Consider the following 14498-nt stretch of genomic DNA (forward strand, 5'->3'; position numbering starts at 1 on the left):
AATTATTAGAGCTGATAAACTCCTTTCTTATGATGACAATACAATGTCTATACTCTGAAGTTCCTACGAAGATAAATGAAGGCCAAAAAAATCAGAAAGCTTTTTGTAAGCTTTATAACACACTGTACATAACAATGGTAATTATTTCTATAGTTAATCATCTTCCCTCTCACAGCAGGAAACCAATTTACTCTTCCCCACTGAATCTCTCCCACATCCTCTGCAATAGTGCCCAAGTCAACAAGGCAACAGAAAGGTACTATAAACTCTCCAAAAAGATTAGGGAGATGGGATATCTGGTAAAAAAAATTGCTTTGGTATTGCTGAAGTTTAAGAGGTGAAGAAAGTAAGAGAGAAGAAAATCAAGAGCAGTAAGAAAGCCAAAGGATGGAAGCTTTCAGCTAAGCTAAAGAGGTTTTAATTTACCCTCCAGGCAATAAAGAACCACTGAATAACTTTAAGCAAATGAGCAATGCATTCAATTTTGCTTTGGAAAGATCACTGTGGCAGCCAGCTCAAGTAAAAGATGCATTAGAAAGATCCAAGATTAGGGCGCCTGGGTGGTTCAGTCAGTTGAGAGTCTGCCTTCGGCTCAGGTCATGATCTCAGGGTCCTGGGATCAAGCCCTGTGTTGGGCTCCCTGCTCAGTGAGGGTCCTGCTTATCCCTCTCTCTCTCTGCTGCTCCTCCTGCTCATGCTCTCTCTCTCTCTCTCTTAAATAAATGAATAAAACTTTAAAAAAGCAAATAAAGATCCAAGATTAGAAGTAAAGAGATGAAAAGAGTAGCAAGAGATGAGAATTTCAACTAGGGCAGAAATAAAAATAGAAATGAGGATACAAGATAATCAGAAGATAGAAAACATGTAATTTGGTCACTGATTGGATGGATATGAGTTGGGTGGGCCAGTGACAAGAGGGATGATTCTGAAAGATCACTTGAATTCCCAGTAACTCAAACCAAAAACCTCCTTTGAGGTTTCAAGTCATCTTTAATAGTGATTCTTTATAGTAAGATGGGGTAATACAGCAAGGGCATTAAGTTTGAAAATAATTAAATGCATTTAGTTTTGAAAATACTAAGAATGAGGTATCACAAGGCTCCAGTTCTGGGCAAGATGAAATGAGCACATGCTACCTCTCCTCTCCCACTGAACAGAATTATAAAATCTGGACAGAACATTTGAGGATTCTGAAAAGTAAATAGCAGGTAAATTAGAGAACACCAAAACTCAAAGTACCATCACCAAGTATGTGGTGAGTCCGTAGTTTTGTTTTTTTTTTTTTTTAAAACTATGGTATCTTCTGGCCTAAACCTAACTTTGGTCAAAAACCTGGAATTGAGCACTCTGGTGATGACAGGTTAAAAAAAGAGAAAAGAAAAGAAAAGAAAAACAAACTTCCAGTTCTGGCTTACGGAGCAGAGGGAACTCTTTGGAAAACTTAAGGAGAAAGGAGGAAATCTCCTTTTTTTTTTCTTTCTCTCTCCTTTTTAACTTTCTTTTGTGCTGTAGCCCACAGGAAAACTCACTGCTGTGGTAGCAGCTGAGACAGCAATGGGGAGCTTATAGGAAGCAAACTCTGAGGGGAGGGAACTTTTGTCTGTGACACTAAGTGCCAAAAAGGCAGAGCCAAAACCTATGGCTTTTTTTCCCTCTCCCTTCTCCGTCATCACCCCCCTCCCCACCACCCTGGCTTCAGAGATGAAGAAATCCTAGATAGGAGGCTTATATCTAGAAGACTGAAAAGTAGAGCCCCAGGGAGTAGAAAAGCATCAAGTCAATGGCAGCCTGGGCAAAGCTCAGGAAAATGACCTCCTAAGTTGTGTATAAAGTCCTGGGCTTACTGATAACCTATGTATGTATGGATATAATCCTGTTCTGCACACCAAAGACTTTGAAAATAGAGCTAACAGCTAGACTTCTACCCAGATCTCAGACAGACCACACTGTAGGACAGATCTGAAGGGCACTATAAGACTTTGAGAAAATAAGTTAACCAGAACTGTAGCACACAACAGAAAAGTAGGAACGTGTAGCCTGGGCCTAATAGGTCAATTTTCTGCTAAAACAAATACAATCAACAATCTCTGTATGATTTAAATAAAATCCAGAGTAATACTGTAATATTCCAAATGTTCAGGATACAATCCAAAATCAAGCATATGAAGAACCACAAAAATCTCAATTTACTTGGGAATATACAATAAGCAGATTATGATTAGATGACACAGATGATATAATTACCTGACAAAAACTTTTTTCAAAATTTTTATTTAAATTCTAGTTACTTAACATATAGTGTAATATTGGTTTCAGGAGTACAATTTAGTGATTCATCACTTACATATAACACCCAGTGCTCATCATATGACAAAAATTTTTAAAGAAATTATGATAAAAGTGCTTGAAAAGTATCATGAACAGTGGTGAAAAAAGGTTAAAATAGGAAGTATTAGCAAAGGAATAAAAGATAAAGAAAACCAAATGGAAACACAAGAAATGAAACATACAACTGCCAAAACAAAAAACACACACTTGATGGGACAAACAAGCAGAATGACAATGCAAGGGGCAAGAGTAAGAAAATCTAAAATCAGGATAGAAATTATCCAATCTGAGTTAACAGAAAAGAAACTGGAAAAAACTGAACAGAGCTTCACCAACTGGTGGAACAAGAACAAAGATCTAACATTCATGTCATCAGAGACCCAGAGAAGAAAAGAATACAGTGCTAAAAAAAAAACAAAAAACAAAAACAATACCTGAAGAAGCAATGGCTGAAAAATGGCGTAAGGCATAAATCTACAAGTTCAAGAAACTTAGCAAACTACCAACAGAATAAACCTAAAGAAATCCATGCCAAAGACAACTTACAGTGCTGAAACTAAAGACAAGCAAAAAAAATCTTAAAGCATCCAGAGAAAAATAAGACATTACTTACAGGAGAAAAATAATTTGAGTGGGTGAGGATTTCTCCTTAAAAACTACATATGACAGGGGTGCCTGGGTGGCTCAGTCATTAAGCATCTGCCTTTGGCTCAGGTCATGATCCCAGGGTCGGGACTGAGCCCCACATCGGGCTCCCTGCTCCATGGGAAGCCTGCTTCTCCCTCTCCCACTCCCCCTGCTTGTGTTCCCTCTCTCGCTGTGTGTCTCTGTCAAATAAATAAATAAAATTAAAAAAAAAAAAACTACATAGGACAGAGAGAAGTGAAGTAACAAGTTTTCAATGTTAAAAGAAATGAACCGTCAACCCAAAATACTACATCAGAAATAAGAGGATTTATAGCTAGCAGGCCTGATCCAAAAGAACTGCTAGAGGAATTTCTATAAACAGAAATGACTTAAGAAAACCTGGAACATTAGGAATGAAGAAAAAGCAAGGGCAAGAACGCCCTTAAGTAAATAGATGAAAGTGTGGGCTCTAAAGTCAGACAACAGAAACTTATTTTTTAAAAAGATTTTGTTTATTTATTTGAGGGATAGGGAGAGAAAGAGAGAGCGAGCACATGAGCAGGGGCAGAGGGAGAAGGGGCAGAGGGAGAAGCAGACTCCCCACTGAACAGGGAGCCCAACACAGGGCTCAATCTCAGGACCCTAAGATCACGACCTGAGCCAAAGGCAGATGCCCAACTGAGCCACCCAGGCGCCCCTAGACTACAGAAATTTAGATACTTATTCTATCATTTAGCAGCTATAAAGCTTGATCTAGTTAATTTCTTTATGCCTCAGTAGGATATAAAATAAGAATGTAACAGAATCTACCTCAGAGAACTGCTGTGAGATTAGAAGTAATATAAGAATTTAGAATGACAACTAACATATAGCAAGTACCCAATAAACGAGATGTTAACAATTAGTAATATAACTATCAAATAGGATGGAATGGGAGAAATTACTTTTGAATAGAGGAAGTTCTATTCTTCTCTGAGACTAGAGAAAACAAAAATTGGTACAATTATAAATCTGTAAGTTTAGGGGCAGAAAATGTGAGGAAATGTGAGTCTTGTAAGCCCAATTTTCTCTGTGAAATAATGATGAAATCATGATTATCTTCATAGAAAGATAAAGGGCGAAATTATTGAAGAAAATTTCCACGGTGGACAATAAGAGAGGCTACTGACCATGAAGATATAAAAGGACTGCTAGCAGGACTGACAGCTTGGCTGAAGCCAGAGACCAAAAACTGATCTGACATTAATCATCAAAACTTTAATTTCCTTCAGCAATGTTCAGAAGCTTGAATATAAAAATAGTCACTAGCTAAGTTACACATAATAAGGAGGGATATGCCAATTCAGAAAGAAGGGCTCCCTAGGAAGGACAGGCTAACCAATTATACAGGTATGCATATAAGTTTGTGAACTTAATTTTCACATTACTCCAACAAGTTTAAAGGTATCTCTTTCAGAAACTACACAAATGTCCATCAACTGAGGAATAAACAAATTGTGATACATCCACACAATGGAATATGACTCAATATGGAATAAAAAAGAACAAACTACTGATATACATCAACCTCAAAAAACTATATATTATGGGTGGGGGGATGGTGAGGGGGTGGGTTAGCCCGGTGATGGGTATTAAGGAGGGCACGTATTGCATGGAGCACTGGGTGTTATACACAAACAATGAATCATGGAACACTTCATCAAAAACTAATGATGTACTGTATGGTGACTAACATAACGTAATAAAATAAAATTTTAAAAAAACTACATATTATATAATTGATAGATTAATATAAAATCTTTACTTTTTAAAAATTTTTAATTATATAAGTAATCTCTACACCCAACATGGGACTCAAACTCATGATCCCCAGATCAAGAGTCACATGCTCTTCCAACTGAGCCAGAGAGGTGCCCCCTACATAAGGTTTTTAAATAGACAAAACTGGGGCACCTGGGTGGCTCAGTAGGTTGAACGTCTGCCTTCAGCTCAGGTCATGATCTCCAGGTCCTGGGACTGAGCCCTGCGATGGGATTCCTGTTCAGTCGTGAGTCTGCTTCTCTCTCTCTCTCTCTCTCTCTCTCTCCCCTTCTGCCCCTCCCCACTGCTCATTCTCTCTCAAATAAATAAAAACCTTAAATAAATAAATAAATAAAAATAAAAAGACAAAACTATAGTGACAGGAAGCACATCAGTGGTTTCCTATAGTTGGTGGCAGATTGATTCCAAAGGGACACCAAAAAACCATCCCCCCAGTTTTATTGAGAAATAATTATCACATAACACTGTACTAATTCAAGGCATACAACATAATGACTTGATATATGTATATATGAAAAAATAATTATCACAAGAAGTTTGGTTAGCATGAGTCATCCTATATAGTTACAAGTTTTTTCTTTCTTTTTTTTTTTAAAAGATTATTTATTTATTTATTTGACAGAGAGAGAGAGAGAGCGCGTGCACACGCACAAGCAGGGGGAGTAGCAGGCGGAGACAGAGGGAGAAGCAGGCTCTCCACAGAGCAGGGGGAGCCCGATGCGGGACTCGATCCAGGACCCCGGGATCATGACCTGAGCCGAAGGCAGTCACTTAACCAACTGAGCCACCCAGGCGCCCACAAATTTTGTTTTACTTATTGTGAGATGAGAAAACTTAAGTGATTATGGGATAGTGCTATACCATGACTGTGCAGTGGTTACATGACTATTTTGTCCATACTTACTGTGATATACACTTAAGAATAGTGACTTTCATTGTATTTAAATTGCATCTACTAATAAAACCAATTTTTTAAAAAAAGTTCTTGTTTGAAGACCTGGGTAGAATGTTGTCCTATCAAGCATGTTGATAAAGACAGCACTTAAAAGGAGCTCCTTCACCTAGTTTAGTCTACTGTCCCCAGATGTAGTCTCTAAAATTACAGGCAAAGGGAGTGTGATAGGCAGAATTTTAAAAGCTCCAAGGTTTCTTGTTAGCCTTACTGCTCCACCAGGCTTACAAATGCTATATAATCCTCAGCACTTTATATATGATGGATTTTATCTACACAATTAGGTGATGTTAAATGGGATGACTGACATTAAAATAGAGACATTATCCAGTGGGCCTGACCAATCACATGAGCCATTTAATTATTTGTTCACATATTTATTCATCGATAGGAGGTATTTGTGAGTTATTTCTTTTTCAACTGAAGTATAGTTGACATACAAAATTATATTAGTTTCAGGTGTACAACTAAGTGATTCAGCATCTATTTCCATTACAAAATGATCCTACAGTAACTCTAGTTACCATCTGTCACTATACATACTTACTACAACATAACTGACTATAAATCCTATGCTATACTTTATAGCCCCATCACTTATTTATTTTATAACTGGAAGTTTGTACCACTTAATCCCCTTCACCTATTTTGTTCATCCTCTCACTCTTTGCCCCTCTGGCAGCCACCAATTTGTTCTCTTTATTTATGAGTTTATTTCTACTTTGTTTTTTAGATTCCATATTTAAATGAAGTCATACAGTTTATTGTCTTTCCCTAACTTATTTCACTTAGCATAACATCTTCTAGGTCTATCCATGTTGTCACATGTTAAGATTTCATTCTTTTACATGGCTGAGTAGTATTCCTATGTGTGTGCATGTATGTGTGCATGCACATGTGTGTGTGTCTGTGTACACATACACATACAGTATCTTCTTTATTCATTCATCTATCAACGGACACTTAGGTTGCTTCCGTATCTTGGCTCTTGTAAATAATGCTGCAATAAAGACAGGGGTGCATATATCTTTTCGAATTAGTATCTTTGTTTATTTTGAGTAAATAAGCAGAAATGGAATTGCTGAGTCAGTCGGTATTTCTATTTTTATTTTTGAGGAACTTTCATACTATTTTCCACAGTGGCTGCACCAATTTACATTACTGCTCAGAGCACAAGGGGTCTCTTTCCTCCATGTCCTCACCAACACTCACTATTTCTTATTTTGATACTAGCCATTTTGACAGGTGTGAAGTTATATCACATGAGCTCTTTAAAATCAGAGTTTTCTCCAGCTGGGTGTAGAAGTGGCAATCAGGACTTTGAAGCATGGGAGGGGTTTGATGCACAAGAAGTTATCTGTTGCTGAGATGAAGGGGGCTACATGGCAAAGACCTGACCTGGGCCCCTGGTCAAAAGCTAGTCAGACAATGAAGACCTCAATCCTTTAACAGCAAGAAAAAGAATTCTATCAACACTCTAAGCAGTGGAGAAGATCTTGCCCTACTTGAGCCTCAGATAAGGACACAGATGGCTGACACCATGATTTTAGATTTATGAAACCATGAGCAGAGGATCCAGTTAAAACATGTCAGATTCCTGATGCACAGAAACTGTAATAAATTTGTGTTGCTTTAAGTTACTAAGTTTATGGTAATTTGTTACACAGCAATAGAAAACTAATACAGAGAGGCAAATTTTAAATAGTACCTCTATCTCATTATAAAAAAGTTCTAATTCCAAACTTAAAATCTGTGAGGCCTTCCCCACAGTTAACTTTAGCTCTCACTTCTATTCACTGCCTCACATTACTAGTGCATATATTCTTATTCGATATTAGGATGATAAATTACTCCAGAGACAAAATACATCTGAGTAAGCTTTAATTAAGTAACCTTTAATTAATTAACCTACTACCCCAAAAATGTTTAACAAACTGCCTTGTTTTTAAATTAGCAGATAGACAAAACTTAATATATGATGCAATACCCAAATAGAAAATAGAAAAATAGAAATTCTTCACTCTTACCCACATCTTTCTAAGGTAAAGTTTTATGTATACACTTAGTCATTTAGGGAATGAAGAAATTCTGTATAGTTTAACAAAATGAATCTTGGAAGGTCATATTAAAAAATCAGTCAAAATGCACTGCTGATCTCTAAGCATGTTTTAAGGTTTTATTTTAAGGATAACAAAATAAAAATACTAAATTCTGGGGGTGCCTGGGTGGCTCAGTCATTAAGCGTCAGCCTTCAGCTCAGGTCATGATCCCAGAGTCCTGGGATAGAGCCCTGCATCAGGCTTCCCGCTCCACGGGAAGCCTCCTTCTCCCTCTCCCACTCCCCCTGCTTGTGTTCCCTCTCTCACTGTCTCTCTCTGTCAAATAAATAAATAAAATCTTAAAAAAAAAATACTAAATTCTGTTTGTAAGATGGCAACATGACACTATTGCTTCCCTTCTTGAAAAATCCTAGAAGAAAGTTGTTTTAGGTGAATATATAGCAGTACTCAAAAACAAGCAAAACTCTTGGTAGTCCCAAGTACATAAGGAACCCAGACATAAAGAAAAGTATACAAAATCAGTTTTAAGTGAGAAATTTCACTAGCAAAAGCATGTCAGAAAGAATACTACCACAGAAGGTGTGAGCAACATTAAGCATGCTCTCAGACTTGTTGGAAGCTAAGAACATGAGAAGGTCTAGGAGCAGACAACAGTGGTTGCAGTAAGCGAGTAACCTCCATTGCATTACTCATCTCCACAAGCGAGAAAGCAGTTATTTACCTTCAGATAGTAGTGACCAGAGAAGGCATTGTGGTAAAAGACAGGCTAATCCTCTGAATGACTGGTTATAATGAAGAAGAATGAGAGTCTCCTTAGCCCAGAAAATAAACTGTTGAGGTATTTGCCTGGCAGAATATCAATACACATTCCATCCATTCTCTACTCCCAATGAAAACTGTGCAGGGGACAGGTCAGTAACACTCTCCTATCTCACCAGGAGGCCACTCAAACAAAGGTAATGAGCAATAAAATAGCCACTCCCAAATATGAATACTGTCAAGAACACCAAGGTTTGACGAATGCCAACACTGTGAAATAGAGAACTCAGAAACGGAGGAAACCAATAATAGCACACTAAAAACAAGATTTTGCAATAACTGTAGTATTATCAGAAAAATGAGAATATGATTAAGGACATTTAGGGGAAAACTAATTACAATTCATGGACATGAAAACACAAGTTTCTAAATCAAAAGAAGAAACTCATTAGGTGGGCTGAACTGTAGAGTAGACAACACTTAAGACTATATTAGTAGCTAAAAACCAGGCCTAGGAATATTTCTCAAATATAGCAGTAAGAGAGAAAGGGATAAAAAGGATGAAGAAGAGATAAAAAGGGTGAAACAGAAGTACAGACAAAAGGACATCTGATGAAAGTTCCAATCTATCCATCTAATAGGCATTCTCATAAGAAGAAAAAGGAAAAGAAGCAGTAGTTGAAGCAATGGGGCCAAATTAGTTCTAGACTTAAGGCTGTTCTGGATCTGCCTTAACAGAACTTACAAGCAAACTGAAAGACTCAAAACCATTTCCTAGTAACTTAGCTGCATCCCAGAATAAGGCCCAACATACTTAAATTCGAAAAAATCCAAAATTTTTATACAGACACACAATACCTGGCATCCAATCATAAATTACGAGGTATGTGAAGAAGCATGAAAAGACTCCAATGAGGAGAAAAATCAATCAGAAATGACAAAGATAACAGATTAGAGGTCATAAAAAAGCTATTATATTCAAATTCAAGAATGTAGAGAAAAACAAAAATATTATAGAGAAATGGAAAGTATAAAAATGACCCAAATAAACTTTAAGAAATAAAAAATACAAGATAAAAAAATTTTCTGATAAAAAAAATACAATACAATGTCTGCATGGGATTAATTAGACAAAACAGAAGACAAGATTAATGAATCTGAAGATACAGAAATAAAAGCTATCCAAAATGAAAAACAGAAAAAAGAGTGAAAAAAATGAACAGACCCTCAATGAGCTGTTGAGAGAGCATCACATGGTCTAGTGAATGGGTACTGAGAGTCTCAGAATCAAAGAGAGAGAAGAGAAAAATATTTTTTAATAAATAATAGATGAAATTCTTCCAAACTTGATGAAAATTATAAATCCACAGATCCAAGAAACTCAGTGAATCCCAACAAAATAAACATGAAGAAAACTACACTAAGCTACACTGTAATCAAACTGTTTCCAATGATAAAATGTTAAAAGTCAGTAGAGAAAAAAGACATATTACATATATAGGAAAAAGATAAAAATGACAGTGAACTTCTTATCAGAAACAGACATGCCAGAAGATAACTAGAGAAACATCTTTAAAGTACTGAAAGAAAAAAATCTCAACCTATAATATTACACTCACCAAAAATATTTTTCAAAGAAGAAGGCAAAATAATTTTTCAGACATACAAATGCTAAGCATATTCACCAACTGACCACTACTACAACTTATCATTCAAGCATGAGGACAAAATAAAGACAATTCCCAACATATCTTGGGAAGTTTCTGTCCAAAAGAATTGTCAGAGAATATTCTCTATCATAAAGAAAAATAAAGTGAGGGCAGAATAGTAGAATGTAATGATGAGGAAAGAAATATATAAATCTTGACAAGTCTAATAATTGTTTTAAAATATTTTAAATTAAAATCTGTAACTAAAATTCCAGATGCTATTAACTTTGGAGATATGGGGCAAGAGAAAACACAGGAGGTTCTCTTCTACTATCTACAGGAAGGATACAAATACAGATTAATTCCAAAATTAGAAAAACAAATTCATGTGTTAAAAATATAAAGGGTAACCATTAAAAAAAATCTAAGTATCTTTCAATGACATTATTTCAAAGAAAAATATCCTCAATTGAAATACTTACATTAACTCACAAAGATACTGCTTATGAACTTATAGTAGTTATAAATGTAATCAAAGTACACTACCATATAAGTGACCTATTTTCTATGTTAGCAAGATGCTTCATGGTGTGGTGTGCTGGTAGAAACAATCATCAGTTGTTCTGTGGACAAAAGGTCAAAAGGCATTTGTGCACCTCTACAAGTCAAAACTATTAGGTTTTAACTACTAAAATGATTATCTAAAAACTGTTAATATCTTCTTGGATACATGACTTAATTAAGTTAGCTGGCATTTTGATATATTTATCAAAATGTTTCCCATTTTTCTTTTAAAATTCTTAGCTACTTAAAAGTATTTAAAACAAAAAGGATGTATGAAAAAACAAACCTAGCAATGTAAAAACTCATTTGTTTTAATATAAATATCTAGGTTGCTTTATCTACTTCTCTTTTTAAAGGAAGAATATAGCTATGAACTTACTCTTAATTAACCAAACCATCAATAGAATTTCACCTTGGTATAAAAGATACGGCAGAAGACATATGGTAAAGACATATCACAACTTTATACTCTGTAAAGTTTAGAGTAAGTGTTCGTAAAGATTTAGAATTCATTTATACCTACCTTGTTCCAGACCTTCACTTTGAATATTAATATGTTCAAAATCTCAAAAAAAAAAAAAATCATACCATATGTCCTTCAGCTCGAGCTTTATTTTGCCGTGCTTCCCGTTTTCGCTGTAGGAACTCTTCCACTTGTTTAGCTCTTTCCACAGCTAGCTGCCCCTTTTGCCTGAGTAATTTGGATAAATAGCAAAGTCAGAAATTCTGAACATTAAGTATTTCAAAAAGTTAAAAATTAGACTTATTCTAAATGTTTTCTTTGTTGCAGAATATGAAATAAAACCTTCCCCTGTAATGAAAAAATAGCTACATATTTTACTACTACCTAAATCACATTCTTCACTATTTTAAATAGAAGTAAAATCTATACTACTACTCCAAATCTTATCAAGAAGGTTTCTCTCACATTTATTTAATCTATTCTACTTATAAACCCACAAAATTATTTTGGACTATAATTATAGAAGAATCTCAATAGTTTCCCAGTAGTGAAACCTATCTCAGAACTCTGTACCAAATATATCTAAGAACCTTCTTTAAACAGCACTGAAGTAAAATTAGAGCAGTACAGTAGCAATTTCAAAACTGAAATACGAATTCAAAAATGAATAAAAAGTTTGTGAGTTTTCACAATACAGTAAAAAGCAATGTCTAAATTCCTTGAGTATCACAACTATTAAAAAAGTAAAAAGTAAAATGCACAGATTATATTTCTCTATCTTTCTCTGACAATTATAAAAGAATGTAAACACGTTGAGCTTAGACTACAAATAAAAACTATAAGGGCGCCTGGCTGGTTCAGTTGGTTAAGCATCGACTCTTGATTTCTGTTCAGGTCATGATCTCAGGGCTGTGAGATTGAGGCCTGAGTTCGGCTCTGCACTGGGCGTGGAGCCTGCTTAAGATTCTCTCTCCCCCTCACCCCCTGCCCCTCCCACCCCTGCTGGCATGTGCTCCCTCTCAAAATTTTTTAAAAATTTTAAAAATTTAAGTTTTAATTTTAAAAATATATATAAACAAAAAAAATAAACAAAAAAATATATATAAACATTTGTTGAACATCTAATATATACTATACCTGTTCTATTGTACCTAATATATATTGTGCCTTTTACATATTATGCCTGCCTGTTATATATTTTGAAAGATACAAAAATAAATAAAATCCAGCCCCAACAATCAGAGAATTCATAGCATAATATCAACTGCAGTTAATTTTGGAGGTGTTAACTCACCTCCAAGTGATTGGCTGTGCTTCCACTCAGATTTTGGCTACTAAGGCACACAAACTTCCTACAGCCTCTCTTTAAGATCATAACTAAATTATGTTCTGAATAATATATGAAGTAATGTCTTTTCTGTCTTCCAAAAGGTTTAAACACTTCCTGATTTCAATCATTGGAATTTTCTAAGATTAGATAATCCCAATAACTGGTTAAGAACATTTTATTATGACTGTCAGGTGTATGTAGGTAGCTAACTCTTAATCTAGTTCCACATCACCAAATTCAGAAATGTACTTCATAATCCATGGTAGTTTGAGTAGATTAAGAACAATGAGTAAGAAATTTGTTTATGCCTCTGTAGTGCACCTGTGCTATCCTCTAGCAGTCATACTATGCACCGTATAATTATGAGATTAACATCTAGTCTGGATGCAATATACCTCCCTGCATATATCCAGGCAAGGTTGTATCCTAGTCAGCTATAGTCCCTTTATATAAGGTTGGGCCTGAAGAGGGCCCATAAGCTTTAAGAGGATATGACACTTAGACATGTAATCTGAAGCTGCATGTCTACGGGTAAGGCTCTTTTGGGGGGTCCTGGAAACTTACACCACCACTTACAATTAAATAAAATTGCTGATCTCTATGCTTTGTATCCTGACTGCATCTCTGACCTTTATAAAAGTAAAACATGTTTCATTTCCCATCCTAAGATACTATGTCCAATGTTTGTTAGTCTAAACCTCCAACTGACATATGTTAATACAACAGCTGCAAAGAATTGTTTTAGTAAAACCTGATCATATATATAATGGTTTTGATTTATAGATTTTCATACCATTTAAATATATAAAGTACTCCTGTTCTATTTATTTATAGGATTTATAGGTTTAGCTTCACTGAACAGTCTTTTCCTAAGCTGGTTTAAATAAGCAGGTTTACAAAACTCACTGCTTTCAATCACAAACTTAAAACCTATAGTGATTTTTGCTTTACATTATTTCTTTTCCCCTCTCATTTATTAAACAAATACTTATCGTCAACTATTTGCCAGTATTATACTATATCTGTCTTCGAAGATGTAAAGATGTATAAAACAGAGTTCCAAAAATGCAAGGTTGATTCAATATACAAAAATGAGAGTAATGAACCTTATTAAAAGAACAGAAGGACAAAATCAGTTTAATTAATTCTATGACCCCTCATAACACTTAAAAACCTATAAATAAACTGTCTTTATTTTTCACATTTGTTTACTACTTCATATACACTAAAATAAGAACCTGAGCCCCGCATCAGGCTCCCTGCTCGGTGGGAAGCCTGCTTCTCCCTCTCCCACTCCCCTGCTTGTGTTCCCTCTCTTGCTGTCTCTATCTCTTGTCAAATAAATAAATAAATAAAATCTTTAAAAAAAGAAAAAAACCATACTTATATTCTTATTCCTCTCTAAGACAGTAAAACTGCTAAACTGTTGGCACAAATTGTTCATGCTACCTTCATAGAAATAAACCAGAAATAGTCTATTTATTCAATGGTCATTTTCTTCCTTAAACATTATTAAGAATTCATAGGCACATATTATTTTAGACAAATTAAACACTCTATCTTCTCCATCTTTTGAGTTCCAAAATTATTCCACTTAAAATCAGTAAAACAATAATCTAGATTAATAATAAAGTAATGGTAACATAAACACTATATAAACCACAATTACTATATAAATATATAAACCTAAGAAATTAGGAATTAGCAAAGTAAAATACAGAGACATTAAAATGCGTTAAAAAGAAGTAATTATTCTAAGACAACCCCTTTTTTCATCCTGAAAAGGGGGGGTAGGGATGGAGTAAGTTCTTCCCTTTCCTTTTCTTATTACAAAGGCATGAATAAGTGCCAACATCTGGGTAGGTTACTTCATATCCATGGCTCAAATCCTTTACAGGTAAGGGATATTTAAAAGTTTTGAAGGATGATTATGGGTGATTAAGAG

General features: G+C 35.1%; 1 protein-coding gene across 11 annotated transcripts in view; it reads right to left on the reverse strand.

The window, feature by feature from the left end:
• Window positions 1-14498, reverse strand: part of NEK1 (NIMA related kinase 1) — a 215923-nt gene that overhangs the window by 109922 nt on the left and 91503 nt on the right. For all 11 annotated transcript variants that reach the window (XM_073892483.1, XM_073892490.1, XM_073892491.1 and 8 more), the window contains one exon: window positions 11349-11451. In XM_073892483.1, coding sequence (XP_073748584.1) covers window positions 11349-11451 — 103 coding nt within the window. The remainder of the gene's footprint in view (window positions 1-11348; window positions 11452-14498) is intronic.

Source organism: Callorhinus ursinus, unplaced genomic scaffold (assembly GCF_003265705.2).
Source record: "Callorhinus ursinus isolate GAN/ISIS: 27379988/994484 unplaced genomic scaffold, GSC_fseal_2.0 scaffold4, whole genome shotgun sequence".
Taxonomy (NCBI): Eukaryota; Metazoa; Chordata; class Mammalia; order Carnivora; family Otariidae; genus Callorhinus; species Callorhinus ursinus.